At 41.0% G+C, this 13,588-nt stretch overlaps 2 protein-coding genes across 4 annotated transcripts in view; both read left to right on the top strand.

Moving 5' to 3' along the window:
* The window catches only part of LEO1 (LEO1 component of Paf1/RNA polymerase II complex), a 32,921-nt gene extending 30,581 nt beyond the window's left edge, over positions 1 to 2,340 (top strand). Inside the window, exon 12 of the mRNA XM_019665706.1 lies at positions 2,100 to 2,340. Coding sequence (XP_019521251.1) covers positions 2,100 to 2,204 — 105 coding nt within the window. The 3' untranslated portion in view covers positions 2,205 to 2,340. The remainder of the gene's footprint in view (positions 1 to 2,099) is intronic.
* Positions 2,341 to 3,627: 1,287 nt separating this feature from the next.
* Positions 3,628 to 13,588, top strand: part of LOC109394111 (RNA polymerase-associated protein LEO1-like) — a 17,691-nt gene continuing 7,730 nt past the window's right edge. Inside the window, exons 1-7 of one of the 3 annotated variants that reach the window (XM_019663916.1) lie at positions 3,628 to 4,378; positions 7,844 to 7,938; positions 8,574 to 8,719; positions 9,451 to 9,535; positions 9,771 to 10,797; positions 11,379 to 11,513; positions 13,135 to 13,270. In XM_019663916.1, the coding sequence (XP_019519461.1) occupies positions 4,180 to 4,378; positions 7,844 to 7,938; positions 8,574 to 8,719; positions 9,451 to 9,535; positions 9,771 to 9,776 (531 nt within the window). In that variant the 5' untranslated portion in view covers positions 3,628 to 4,179 and the 3' untranslated portion in view covers positions 9,777 to 10,797; positions 11,379 to 11,513; positions 13,135 to 13,270. Of the gene's footprint in view, positions 4,379 to 7,843; positions 7,939 to 8,573; positions 8,720 to 9,450; positions 9,536 to 9,770; positions 10,798 to 11,378; positions 11,514 to 13,134; positions 13,271 to 13,588 lie in introns of those variants that run through there. The other 2 variants (XR_002126383.1, XM_019663922.1) reach the window with 2 other exon arrangements.

Genomic DNA, 13,588 nt, shown 5'->3' with positions numbered 1-13,588 from the left:
TCATTTAGAACAGGGCCTGGCAAATTTCGTCCCACTCACTTAATCTGGCCTGTCACCTGCTTTTTCAAATAAAGTTTTATTGGAACCCACCCATGCTTATTCATCTATGTATTGTCTATAGGTCTTTTCCTGCTGCAGTGGCAGAGTTGAGTATTTGCAACAGAAATCGTATGTCTCGCAAAGCCTAAGACATTTATTAATCTGGCTCCTCACCAAAAAAGGTTGCTGATCCCTGCTTCAGAGAAATGGGCTAGGCTTATTTCTGGTTCACTTTTACACTAAAGATGTAGTCTTTTGGGGTCTGCTTTAATCTGCTGCCCTTGGCTTTTGTCTCCGGTCCTCAGCACCACGCATAAAAGCCGAAGCTCACATTCACACAGTTTGGTAAATGTCTTCAAGGAGAAAGCCTGCTGCAGTGCTCACCTTACCTCTGCGGGTTCCTGCTTTCCCTTTAGTTTTGGCCTCTGATTATACCTTATTTTCTTGCCATCACCTTGATTTGGTTATATTTTCCCACCTTTAGTTATTTTCAGTGAGAGTTATTTAAAAGATTGTTCTGCCATCTAGGAAATAGATGTTACGTTCCTGTTATCCGTGATTTTAAGGCATTTTGATATTTTGGCCTTCTGTGAACCATGAGAGCTTCTGTAAGCTCTTTTCTCGTGAAGCAGAATTTCCTCCTTGCATTATTGTGTGTTAATCACAACACTTAATATTTCGCATTCATTCTTGGAAATGGCATGCTATGGAAAATAACGAGACAGAAATTATTAAAATTATTCTGTAGCATATTTGTTGTAAATTAGATAGGAAACATCTTAATGATGCATTTAGTGTGTTGAACTGTTGGCAAATGGGAATCCCCATCTAAGCAGATGCTGCTTTATTTCTTGGCAAGCAGAAACTGAATGAAAATTGAGAAGTGCCATGGGATTTCTCTTTGTTTCTAGTATTCTCAGAAAGGAGATTTTAAAATGTGGTCCATCAAATAGCCTTTTTCTAGGCTGGGCAATTACAAACCTATAACTGCCCTGACTTACAAATGCCTCTGTGAACGCCTCCTAGCTTCTGTTACAGGAACCACCCTCTACTCTCTCACCGTAATACTCTCTGTTAGGTCTTCCTGTTCCCTTCCCTTCCTCTTTTCCTGACAACAAAGGTTTTACTTCCGCCTGGACCTCCCAACTCCTGCCACTGTCTCCTCTCCTTAGCACAGTTCAAGTCCTGGCTGTGGGTTACAGTGGGAGAGAGAAGGAAAGGGTCCGTACCTGCTCTAGGCCCCTCTCCTGTATGCACACAAGACCCTACCTAAATGCCATGAGCTTAGGCATGCCCCTGAAATACACAGGAGTGTGCAGATACTAAGTTCCCATACCAGAGAACCACCATTATCACCAGAGCATTCCTTGATTTATAGGGGAAAGGGCATGCTATATTAGAAGGAACTGGATTATTGAATCTTAGAGCTACCCTTTACAACTTACATGGCCTGGAGCAAGTCATCTCACGTTTCTGGGTCTGTTTCTTCATCTGTTCAATAGGATTTAATGCTTGCTGCCTTGTAAAGTAGTAGTATAGTAAATAACAGATATGAAAGTGGGTAGCACAGTGGCATGTAGTAGCTGAACAGGAAATGCTCATTTCCCTTCCCCAACAGGATGTAAGTTACAAAAGAGGAGAAAAAGAGAGCTTTTTATCCTCCTTTATTTTTATAAGCAGTAAAAACTTTAGAAAACCTAAATTACTTCAAAGGTAGAAAAATGAGTAGGAAGAGCAGCTGTGGAAAAGGGAAAGACCCATGGTGAAAGAAACATGAAGACAATAGAAAGGAAAGGTACCATGGCCAACCTTCAGCTTTCTGTCTTTATAGTTCGTTTGTAATTACTCTGTATAGTTGTCATTTTTGCACACCTCCTAGTGCTTGTAGGAAATTGGCCATGACCACGACCACTGTTTTCATTCATCTGGTGAATGTTCTTATTTAAATCTCCATTTTATTTTGGGTTTTCAGAGAGTCATTCATCTTAAAGTTGCTTTTGACAAGCCTTTCTAGAAATATTCTGTATTGACTTTTAGATTTTTATAAATTTTTTGTTTAGGAAGGTGAACCTTCTGGAAAGAGAAAAGCAGAAGATGATGATAAATCAAATAAAAAGCATAAGAAGTATGTGATCAGTGATGAAGAGGAAGAAGATGATGATTAAGTACAAAATGTGAAAACATTTTATATATTTTGTACAGTTTGTTTTATAAATACGATGTAAACATGAGTTATTTTGATTGAAATGAATTGATTTGCTTTTGTGTAATTTTAATTGTAATAAAAAATTTAAAAAACAAGTCTCTGTTCAAGAAATCAGCTTTTCCCACAGCAAGTTGATTTTGTTACCGCTTTACATTGTCTTAGGCTTTAGTGAATTTCTGCTGCTCTGCCCCACCCACTTCCTCCTACCCTCCACAAGGAAGCCTCCTGGCCAGGGTCAGGTGAGGCATTTTTCTGGGGTGCAGAATTTAAAGGGACACACACACACAAAAGCCTTCATAATTGTATTAGTTTGCTAGGGCTGCTGTAACAAAATACCACAACCTGGGTGACTTAAAACACTGAAATGTATTCTGTAGTTCTGGAGCCCAGAAGTCCTAAATCAAGGTGTCAGCAGGGCCGTGCTTTCTCTGAAGTCTCCAGGGAAGAATCCTTCCTTGCCTCATCCTAGCTTGTAGGGATTCCCACCTATCCTTAGTTTGTGGCAGCGTAACTCCAACCTCTGCCTTTGTCTTCATATGGCCTATTTCCCTGTGTGCCTGCTCTGTGTATCTCTAGATCTCCCTCTTTAGATGGATACCTGTCAATGGGTTTAGGGCCAACCCCGATCCAGTATGACCTCATCTTAACCAATTACATCAGCAAAGACTCTACTGCCAAATAAAATCACATTCTGATGTTCTGAGTGGATATGAACTTGGGGGGAGGGGTCCCTATTCAGCCTACTGCAGTAATCAAGATAAATAATATTGTAATGTAACATTTTAAAAAACTAAAATTAATGTAAAATAATCCATAATAAAATGTCAACATTTTATGTAAATACAGGATCTGACAGGGCTGGGATTAAAGTAAGGCCAAGTGAGAGTTACACAAGTACAACTGGATGGATGCTCTATTTAAAACCTGACATTTCATGGGTTTTTTGCATGGAATTTACAAAATATTGTATTGCAGTCCGTAAGAAAGAATGAAATTTTGCTATTTGTGACAACATGGATGGATCTAAATATAATGCTAAGTGAATTAAGTCAGAGAAACAAATACCATATGATCTCACTTATATATGGACTCGAAACAAAATAAAAAATAAAAAAATATATTGTATTGCAATATTATTTATCTTGATCACTGAGATTTTGGCACCCCTTATAGTTTTCACAGGAAGTGGTCCTGGCCCTGCTTTCTCAGCATGGTGGCTGGGTTCCAAAGGTGAGCACTGCAAGTGAGTAAGACAGGTGAAAGTTGTATTACCTTCTCTTGCTATTACCTTTTCTGGCTAGAATCGAAAGAGCAAAATCCACTGTGTTCTGTTTATTAGAAATGCATCACTAATGTGAGCCCACATTCAAGGGGAGGGAAATTTGACTCCTTGATGGAAGGAATGGCAAAGAATTTGTGGATATAGTTTAAGTCCACCACTTGTCTTTTCTGCGATGCTCTTCTACATACACTGATCTTCCCCTTATGAATGAACTCTACCCCACTTCCTTCCTAGTGCTGTTAGTACAATCTGGGAGCAGTGGCGGTGGGAGGCTCACCCTGAAGCCTGGTTATAGAAAAAGGAAAGGCATGGCGAAGAAGGTTCCGAATCACCATTGTGTCCCTTTCTTAACTCAAAAACCGTCAGCTCCTTGCATTTCTTGGCTTACCAAGTTAAAACTGCCATGTGCGGCTTTTAAGAGCCTTCATTCTGACTCTTCTTTCCAAGGCAATGTAGTTCTTTTTTTACTAGTAGACGCTTCGGTGTCAGTAATTAAGCTCTTATCTCTTTCCAAACCCACCCTTCTATACCAAGCCTGGCAATGGCTGGAGCCACACTACATTTCAACGTTGCAAGCTGGTCCCTGTTAGGGGGCGCTACAGAAAGATGAAGCTTGGATAACAAAGAAAAGTTTACTCCTTCCTGTTTGTTTATGAAACTTTCTGGGGGCTTCCTGTTGACTGACAGTTCGAAGGGGGCGAACCAACACTTCTTCACCCCAGCGGAAGCAGTTCCTTCCCACAGCAGCTCAATCCAATTTGCAGTTTTACCGACACTTGGAGAGTCCGCTTCATTGTACGCGCCACCCCCTCCCCCCCACAGACATCAGTACCAGCTGGATACTTCCTCAGGTAAGAGTTTCAGCTCCAAGAGGCCCTTTCTGTAACTTTTTAAGTTTAATAACTCCACCTCTTGTTCCCTCACCTCTAGGAGTGGAAGTTACTCTAAATTTGCTACTTCTGTGATTCCCTTCCACGTTTTTATACTTTTTGTAACCTAATTACAATTTTTATATTCTGTCTGTGCAGTCAACTGGTATGTTTCCTGCTGCCCATCTAGGACCTGACCGGGTAGTGCAGGAAAAGAAAATCCTCAAAGATGAGATTTGTAGATTGGTTTGGGTTTAAATGCAGGTCTGAGCTCCTCACCAGAGGAAAAGGGATGCTGGTGATCCACCACTGCGTGCAGTGGCGTTGTGCTGAATCCAGTTACCTAATCTCTATGGGTGAGGGCTCAAATGGCTGCTCGGCAGTAATGACTAAGGCTGCAGTGTGGAATGGATACTTCTGAGTTCCCTGGAGCACTTATAGAATGAAATTAACAAGCTCAGGTCTTTTAAATGTTCAGCTCAAGTCATGGTCAGAGAATCTGAGCTTTCATGACAGCCCTAAAAGAATCAGGTATCTTGTAGTCAGAGGGCTAATGTAGCTGGGAATCAAACACATTTGCGTAGTTGTAGAATTACCACATCACAGCCTCTTCAAGTCTTTCATGTGACAGTGCATTTGATTGAGAAAGAAACTAGGCATAGGGAAAATCTGTTTGGTCTCCGATAAGCTGAAAAAACCCCTCAAATCTTCCTAGTCACCCCGAGCCTGCCTGTGAGAAGCAGCTTGCCTCTCTACGTCTGAGGAAACTAGTCTTATTTGAAAATGTAATATCATCTGGGACAGTTTCCCTTCTCGACTCATTCAACTTGAGTGCTGTCAGACCACTTTTTACCTGTAGACCCATCACTCCTAGTGATGATCGTCACACTGGTAAAGAAAACACAAACTGACTAAAGGAGAAATAGCTTATACACCAAAAGAATTACAAAATTTTGCTAACAAATATAGGCAGAAGCCTGGGAAATATGTGTGGAAGTGGATTATAAAGCTGTGAGATGAAGGACAGAGTATAACACTAGTTTGGGCCAAATATGTTAGCACATATAGCTGGACATGGCTCTGTGAGGTCTGAATTAAGTTCGCGAACTTGCCACCATGTGCTTACATTGGCAGCACTGCAAACAGCTCGGTAAGGTTTCATAACCTTGGTATATAAGTGTCTCACAGCTGTGTTCATGTTGACATGTGACAATGTCTTGCTGAGTAGCGTTCATTATTGTTGCATGTTTTTTTTTTTAACTTTATTGGAGAACAATGTATTTTTTTGGGGAACAATGTGTCTTTTCCAGGACCCATCAGCTCCAAGTCAAGTTGTTGTCCTTTAATCTTAGTTGTGGAGGATGCAGCTCAGCTCCAAGCCCAGTCGCCCGTTTTCAAGGGGGGCGCAGCTCACTGGCCCATGTGGGAATTGAATTAGCAACCTTGTTGTTCAGAGCAACTGAACCATCTGAACTCTAACCAACTGAACCATCTGGCTGCCCTGGTGTTGCATGGTTTTGTGTGCCACCGCAAGAATGTCTGATTTGAATTATAGCAACGAACAAACGTTAAACTTGGCAAGAATGGAATTGAAATCGGGGACATGTTAGTCCAAGTTTATGGGGATGATGCCATGAAGAAAATGGCATTGTACAAATGGATAATGTTTTACTGAGGGGAGAGAACGCGTCACTGATGAGGAGAGGTCAGGGTGGCTAGTAATGAGCAGAACTGACGAAAACATTGCAAAAATTCATTGAATTGTGCGTCAAAATCATCAGCTGACTGTAAGAAGCCTGGCGGACCAAGTAAACATCGATAGAGAAACAGTTAAGAAAATCTTAACTGAAAACCTTGGCATGAGAAAGGTGTGTGCTAAAATGGTCCTGAAGGAGCTTACCGATGAACAAAAGCAAGTTTGCCAAGACCTTTTGGAGAGGCAAGACGATGTTTTGGGTTATCACTGGTGTTGAAACATCCTTGTAACAATACGACCCTGAAACAAAGCATCAAAGTTCACAATGGGAGTCAGCAAATTCTCCATACCAAAAAAGTTCCATCAGTCCACATCAAGAGTCAAAATGATGTTGCTAACCTTTTTGGATATCAGAGGGAATATTCATTATGAATTTGAGTCAACTGGACAAACAGTTAACCAACTTTACTAGTTGGAAGTGTGAAAAAGCAGCATGAAAAAGTTAGATGAAAATGACCTGAACTTTTCACCAACAACTCATGGCTCTTGCATCATGACAATGCACCAGCTCACACGGCACTGGCTGTGAGGGAGTTTTTAGCCAGTAAACAAATGACTGTATTGGAATACCTTCCCTACTCACCTGATCCAGCCCCCAGTGACGTTTTTCTTTACCTGAAGAGAAAGGAAATATTGAAAGGAAGACATTTTGATGCCATTCAGGACCTCAAGGGTAATACAATGACAGCTCTGATGGCCATTCCAGAAAGAGTTACAAATTGCTTTGAGGGGTGGACTAGGCACTGGCGTTGGTGCGTAGCTTCCCAAGGGGAGCACTTCAAAGGTGACCACAGTGATATTCAGCAATGAGGTGTGCAGCACTTTTTCTAGGATGAGTTCTTGAACTTAATTGTCAGACCTCATATGCTTGGTTGGTTATCTAAAATAAATTCAATGGTTGTCTCCATTTAATGAAGTTGCGATGCCCACGCTTCCCTGGCATTATGTGTAGGGAATCCAAACGCTGAGAGAAATAACCTGTATACCAACCCTCACCTTCTCCAACTATACCGCCTGAGAGGGCCAGCTAAAAACAGCAAACATTTAATATATCTCACAGTTTCTGAGGGGCAGATGGCTTAGCAGGGTGGTTCTGGCTCAGGGTCTCTCCCGAGGCTGCAATCAAGACATTGGCTGAGACTGGATCATTAATGGCTTGCTTAGGGCCAAAGGATCTTTTTCCAAGATGGCTTGCTGACATGGCTCTTGGCAGGAGGCCTCAGTTTCTCAGTACATGAGCATCTCCATTGCAGTTTGAGTGTCTTCACATCATGGCAGCTGGCTTTCTCCAGAGCAAGTGAGCCAGGGGAGAAACAGCGAAGCAGAAAAGTCACAATGTCATGCACTAGCCTGGAAAGTGAGGTGATATTCTGTTGATGACACAGACCAACCAGAATGCAATGCTGGAGGGGACTACACAAGGGCAAGAACACCAGGGGAAGGGATCATTGGAAACCATCTTGAAAGCTAGCTGTTACCACAGCTTTTCCTTCTACCAACCAACTTTGTCACCTTCCTTCATAAATGCTCTTGTCAGGTTTCTGAGGGCCAGGCTCAGGGAGTCAGTTTGCGGTTAGTTTTGTGGAGATTTGGTTTATGGATCTTGGGGCTATGTTGAAGTGATAGGCTAAGAACTATGTGAAGAACTTTTCAGAGAAATTAATACTGTGCATTTTCCCCAAATGTCAAAGGTTATAGTGGAACCATGGATGTGTTTGGAGACATAGGTGACATTTCCTCAGAGAGTGCTGATGACAATCAACCACCTATTCCAGGACAGCCTGTTGTAAGTACCAAAACTAACCTCCATGGTCCTATTGTTCAAAGCTAAGAAAAAAGTTGCAGAAGCTGATAGGTCTGACTCTCACATGGAGAGAGCACCTGGATATCTGAGTAGCAGTCTGAAATACCTAATGAATGGGTGACTTTCTTAGCTCTGTTGAGAATTTCTAGATATTAGAGGGCATAGAAAGAGCTGCTCAGAATGAGGTTGATGTCAAACTAGGGGCTAGACTGTGAGGACTTGAAGCTTGAAAACCTTTGATTTGAAAGTTATTCAAACCTGTGCCAAGAAGTTTGTGCTATTTGGCATTCTTCTCTGATTTTAATAGTTACTTAGCCTTGAGGGGCTGCATAATTGCACACTTCTATTGCTAAATATCTTATGCAAACTAGTTATGTCAGCAAAATAGACATTTTTTTCAGGTAATGCAGGCTAACAGCTCGATTCCCATGGTGGTTTGTTTTTTTCTTTCTGTTTTTGCAGGGGGAAGAGGATGAAATTTTAGGGAGAGGCCTTGGAGGGGTTGCTCACTGCTTTATCCCTAAACTTGGTGTTTAAATTTACATCTGCCTATGGCAGAGGAAAGCTAGAGCATTCTAATGTTACTTCAAGTTCTCACATTCTGATTCTTCTTTTAGGATGAATGTGGATTGCCTCAGGACCAGCAGGGGGAAAAGCCGATTTCTGAAACCACAATAGAAGTAGAAATTCCCAGTATCAATCGTGATTTAGGAAATGAATTGTTCTTTGTTAAGCTACCCAAATTTCTCATCATAGAACCCAAGTAAGAGGTCTTATAAAAGTTTTCTTTTTTTCAAGGTATTAAATAAAAATATATAGAATGTAAATGTTTTTTTCTTATTACGAGTTGGCTATGACAAAGATGGGAGATTTCTCATGTAAATGAAAAAATAAGTTTAGGATGTGCTGTGGTAGAAATATGATGAATTATTCTGTGATGGGGTTTTAATGCTAATAATTCTTCTAGGATTTTGGCATTTTTTAATAAACAAACAGACATCACAGTTGAGGAAGCATTTTTCATTAGTGTAAAGCTTAAAAATCGGAAAATGAGAGTGAGAAAGTTTGCTAGAGAAATCATAAATATTCAGTGCAAAAGCCATCGTGAATCTAGAAAAGCCAGTGATTTTGGACAACAAAAAAGTGTTGATTGGTATTACTTACAGAGGTGCACAAATATAAGCTCTTGTGCAATTAAACACACTTTTCTTAAAAATATATAAAGATAGATCATGTGTCACTTATACTTTAGAAGACATTTTATCAAACAAAGAAGACTAAACTATTAGTCACATTTGGTTTTTATTTCATATTTTTAAAATCAAATTTCAAGAAACTACAGTAATTTTCATATTTCCTTGAAGTTTTTACATGAAGGGATTTGCGTACTGTGATATTTTAAACATATTGGTGGGTGTTGTAAAGATTATTTTATAGTATTAACCATATTCATTACTTAATATGGCTAATATGACATTAAAAAACAATTTTTAGACCTTTTGATCCTCAATATTATGAAGATGAATTTGAAAACAAGAAAGTGCTTGATGAGGAAGATAGAACCAGGTTAAAATTAAAGGTATCATTCCATTTTATTCCTTTTTAAAAAAAAAAGTTTTTCCTTTTATAAAGTAAAATGCTGGAATAATAACTTGAGCTTATGTAACAATCTTTTATGTGTACTGTTCAGTCAACAAATAACTGTTTAAAACAAGGAATTAAATGTCTTTTTAGAATATTTTTAGGGGAGAAGGTACATAACTTTTTTTTTAATCCCTGTAGAAACTGTCACTTTTCTAACCTTTTATTTGCAGTTGTAATTTTTCAACAGAAGAAAAGATAAAAATCCTTGAAAATTGCTAGCCACTTCCTTCAGGATAATAATGTGACTTTGTAATGGAACTGCCTGCACATTTTATAGTGCATAGATCCTAGCAACTTCCCACAATAAGAATATCTCATGCTCTTTCTGGAAATTCAGATTATGCACAAAAAGAGGCCTTGTCATTAGGTAGTTCTGCTAGAGATGGCCTGGGATGGCAAAGCACTGCCATTCCTCTCACAGGGATGTCAGTTTCTTAAACGGGGTTTCATATGTGCTTCTGCCAGGGACCCCAGCGGTAGCAGTGGGCAGGATCTACTTGTATGTCCCTTTTGTGATTTGGAGTTCCCTACCTGATGGGTAAGGTAAATCTGAACTAAAAAACACAGGGCAAAACACGTGTCAGGTTTTATTTTGTTGTTAATTACTTGTTTAGTCTTTAAAAAATGTTTTTAATGTAATGCCCAGAGCTTCCTTGTCTTATTAAGAGAACGGGCACTTTTCAGTCCCTACTTCATTGGACTCATAGCACTTCACACGGCCCTGCAGTAGGCAGAGGGCTGTTTTAACTGCTCGCCTCATGTGGACCCAAAGCCTTACCCTCTCCCCTTTGGAGCTCTTGCTGTGTCTAGTAACACCTCCATCCTTCATCCTACTTAGCTTCTGCTTCCACTACTGTGAACTGGGGCTCAGAAAAGATTTAAACAAAATGTCTGGTGAGTTTAACGAATATCTCTAGGTACTTGTAGCAGGAGAGTTTCAGTGTGGCCCCATCAGCTAGCTAGCTAGTTATTGATTGATTGATTTATAAGCTTATTCTATCACTATCTATGAATTCTTGGCACACGATTATAAGTCACTTAAGAAAAACAGAACGTTCCGTTTGTCTCGGTGGTTTTCTAATGCCTTTGTATTTTGAACCAGGTAGAAAATACTATACGATGGAGGATACGCCGGGATGAAGAAGGAAATAAAATTAAAGAAAGCAATGCTCGGGTAATCAAGTGGTCAGATGGAAGGTGAGCACAAAATGCCCGAACAGTGTTGGAATATCCAGGGGGAGGCCTGGGATGAGGGTGAACTTTTCTGTGTGGGACCTGATTTGGGAGTCATCTTTTATTAAACAGTGAACAAACTCTAGGCCTCTGACATTACCTGGGAAAGCTGAGAGAAATAAATAGGTTTGCGATCATACTGCTGCGCTGGTGGGAGACTCTAGAAATGGACCAAGATGTGATTAAATTCATGGTATCTATGTATTGAGGTGTATTTATGTATTTAGCTCCCATGTGTGAACGATTAGACATCATACACTGATATTTTTTAAAACTTGTTTCCGTTTTACTAATAAATTGGTAGAGATTGGGAAAATGACAAAAACTATATTTCAAAAGTTGAAAGGAGAGTGGATTTTTACCACCTTTTGCTTTGAAAAGGAGATAGTTATTTACGGTATCTTTTCTTTGTTTTTCTTCAGAATTCAGTAATAGAACAGGGCTCTGCAGTTCCATGGCATTTTAAGGGAAGCTGACAGGGTAGAATGGAATCTAGGGAGGGGTTCCCTAGCCGCCCTAATAACTGAGCTGTTCCTTGTTTGCAGCCTGTCCCTGCATGTAGGCAGTGAAGTGTTCGATGTCTACAAAGGCCCAGTGCAGGGCAACCATCTCCAACTGTTTGTTAGAGAAGATACTGGTCTACAGGGACAAGCCGTCTTTAAATCCAAACTCACCTTTAGGTAACTATTCATTACTGACGGATTCTTATTTGCAGTTGAAGAGTAACAAGGTTGAGAGGTTGTTCCTAAAACCCGACTCAGCCCTGATGATGTAATTCCGAGGTACAGTTCACCAAGGACCCCATATGATTTAGCACTTTCCTGCGAGTTGCTGTTTTCTCAGGAAGCCAGTTCATGCTACCAAATCTCATAAGACTGCTCTATAAACCAGAAGAGCGGTGTGCTGATTCACCTTGATCAGTGTACCTTGTTAAAGGCCCAGAAGGCTTGTCTGGGCCTTTTTGCTGGTTAGCGTGTCCTTCCCTTTACTGAAATTTCCCTGGGAAGCTAGCTGATCATGAGAATGTGGGCTGTGTGCGTGCAGTAGAGGAAAGGCAAGAGCTGGGTGGTGTGGCTTCCAGCCAACACGTGCTCAGTGCTGTGCACAGCTGTGCTGTGGCCCCTCCCCTGGGTGCTGTACAGTCCGCTCCCCCCCACACACACACCTCCCCTCAGAAGGACCTGGTCCTGCTGTCCTCCTGGTAGCTGTCCTTGAGAAGCGGGCCACTTAAAAGACTGTAACAGTGCGCACAGGGTTTTTCCTAACAGGTCACGAGAAAGCCCTCAAATCAGATTGTGATGATGGTTGCGCAACTTTGTAAATTAAAGTCGTTTGTGTATTAAAATGGATGCGTTTTATGGTATGTAAATTATACTTGATAAATCTGTTGCTCTATTTTAAAGATTGCAATGGACAGCTCTGAGGTCACGTTTGACTTCTGTCTGTGCAAGCTTGAGCAAGCATCTCGATCTCACTCAGTTTTAGTTTCCTTATCTATAAAATGGAGATAATCACATCCACCTCAAAGGGACATTGTATCAACTACATCAATTAATACATAGAACATTATGTAGGGCAGAGACCTGACACAGTAAGTGTTGCTCAAACCCAACCTCTTAATAATCTCTTCTAGAATAGCCTCCTAAAAGACAAGGAGTTCTACAGCGTGCTATTTTTCATTGTGCCCCATGCTCCATATTGGGATAACATTTGACTGCCCAGCACAATTTCACTCCTAAACGTCCTATCTCTCTACAGCCATGCTCTTCTTCAGCGACTCTCTGAAGGACCATCCTTTCTTCTGATGTACTTAAAATCTGCCTTCCTTTAGTAGCAATGCACTGCTTTCTGCGCTAGGGCCTCCTGTTCTGTTATTGGCCCTGAGCTGTCAGGCGTGCCCGACCTTCACTGTGACCTGCCTCCTTGCTTTGACCTTCCTTCCAATTTTATTCACACGGACTCATTTCAGTTCTTAAATTGTGCCTTCTGGCCTCTGTGTCTCCCTCATGGAACAGATTTCATATTTCTTCCCTCTGTGATTGTAGTCAGGGGTTTTCTTTGTAAAACCCCTTGACTGTGCCGCTCCTCCTCCCTTCCAGTCTCATTTCACCCGTCAGCTCTTCCAGGGAGGTGGGGCAGAGGGAGGGGCTTCCTGGGGCCCCAGAGAGTGAGGGAGGTTCAGAAACACCAGGCCCCGCCTCCCTGCTCTGCTCAAGGGGAAGTGGTCATTGTCCACACTGTGCTGGATGATTGCCTCCAAATGTTCTTAGTCAACAGATGTTTTTGTCCACTTTTCGGCAGACCTCACTCTGTAGGCTGTGCCACACATAGAAAGATGACTCTGCCACTTGCTAATAGAGGCTCAGGGACACAGAAGATTAGAATCTTGCCCATTGCTGGTTGTGATCCTGAATGCCAACACACAGAAAAGATTAAGGTATGTTGGCTACACTTTATCCTGGGATTTTTTTTGGATATTAAGAGCTATACTGTCCAGAATATCAGTTCACCATTTTTTGCCACAGCCAGTTTATTTCTTGTAGTTATCAGGGAGTGGTTAACCATAGTAATGTCATTTGTCAGTGGCCTGCTGAGAAATAGCAAACCAGACACTCAGGCGTTCTCTTCATCCTATGAAATTTCAGAGGAAAACTGGTAATGTAAAAAATGTAGCCTTTGACAGATATCACAGAATTGTGTTAGCCAGATAGGAAGTAATATAGGAAATTCAAAAGGACATTTCTTTTTTTTTTTT

Source organism: Hipposideros armiger, unplaced genomic scaffold, assembly GCF_001890085.2.
Source record: "Hipposideros armiger isolate ML-2016 unplaced genomic scaffold, ASM189008v1 scaffold_12, whole genome shotgun sequence".
Taxonomy (NCBI): domain Eukaryota; kingdom Metazoa; phylum Chordata; class Mammalia; order Chiroptera; family Hipposideridae; genus Hipposideros; species Hipposideros armiger.
Note: the sequence above shows the minus strand (reverse complement) of the source record. Positions and strands in the feature narration are given on the sequence as shown.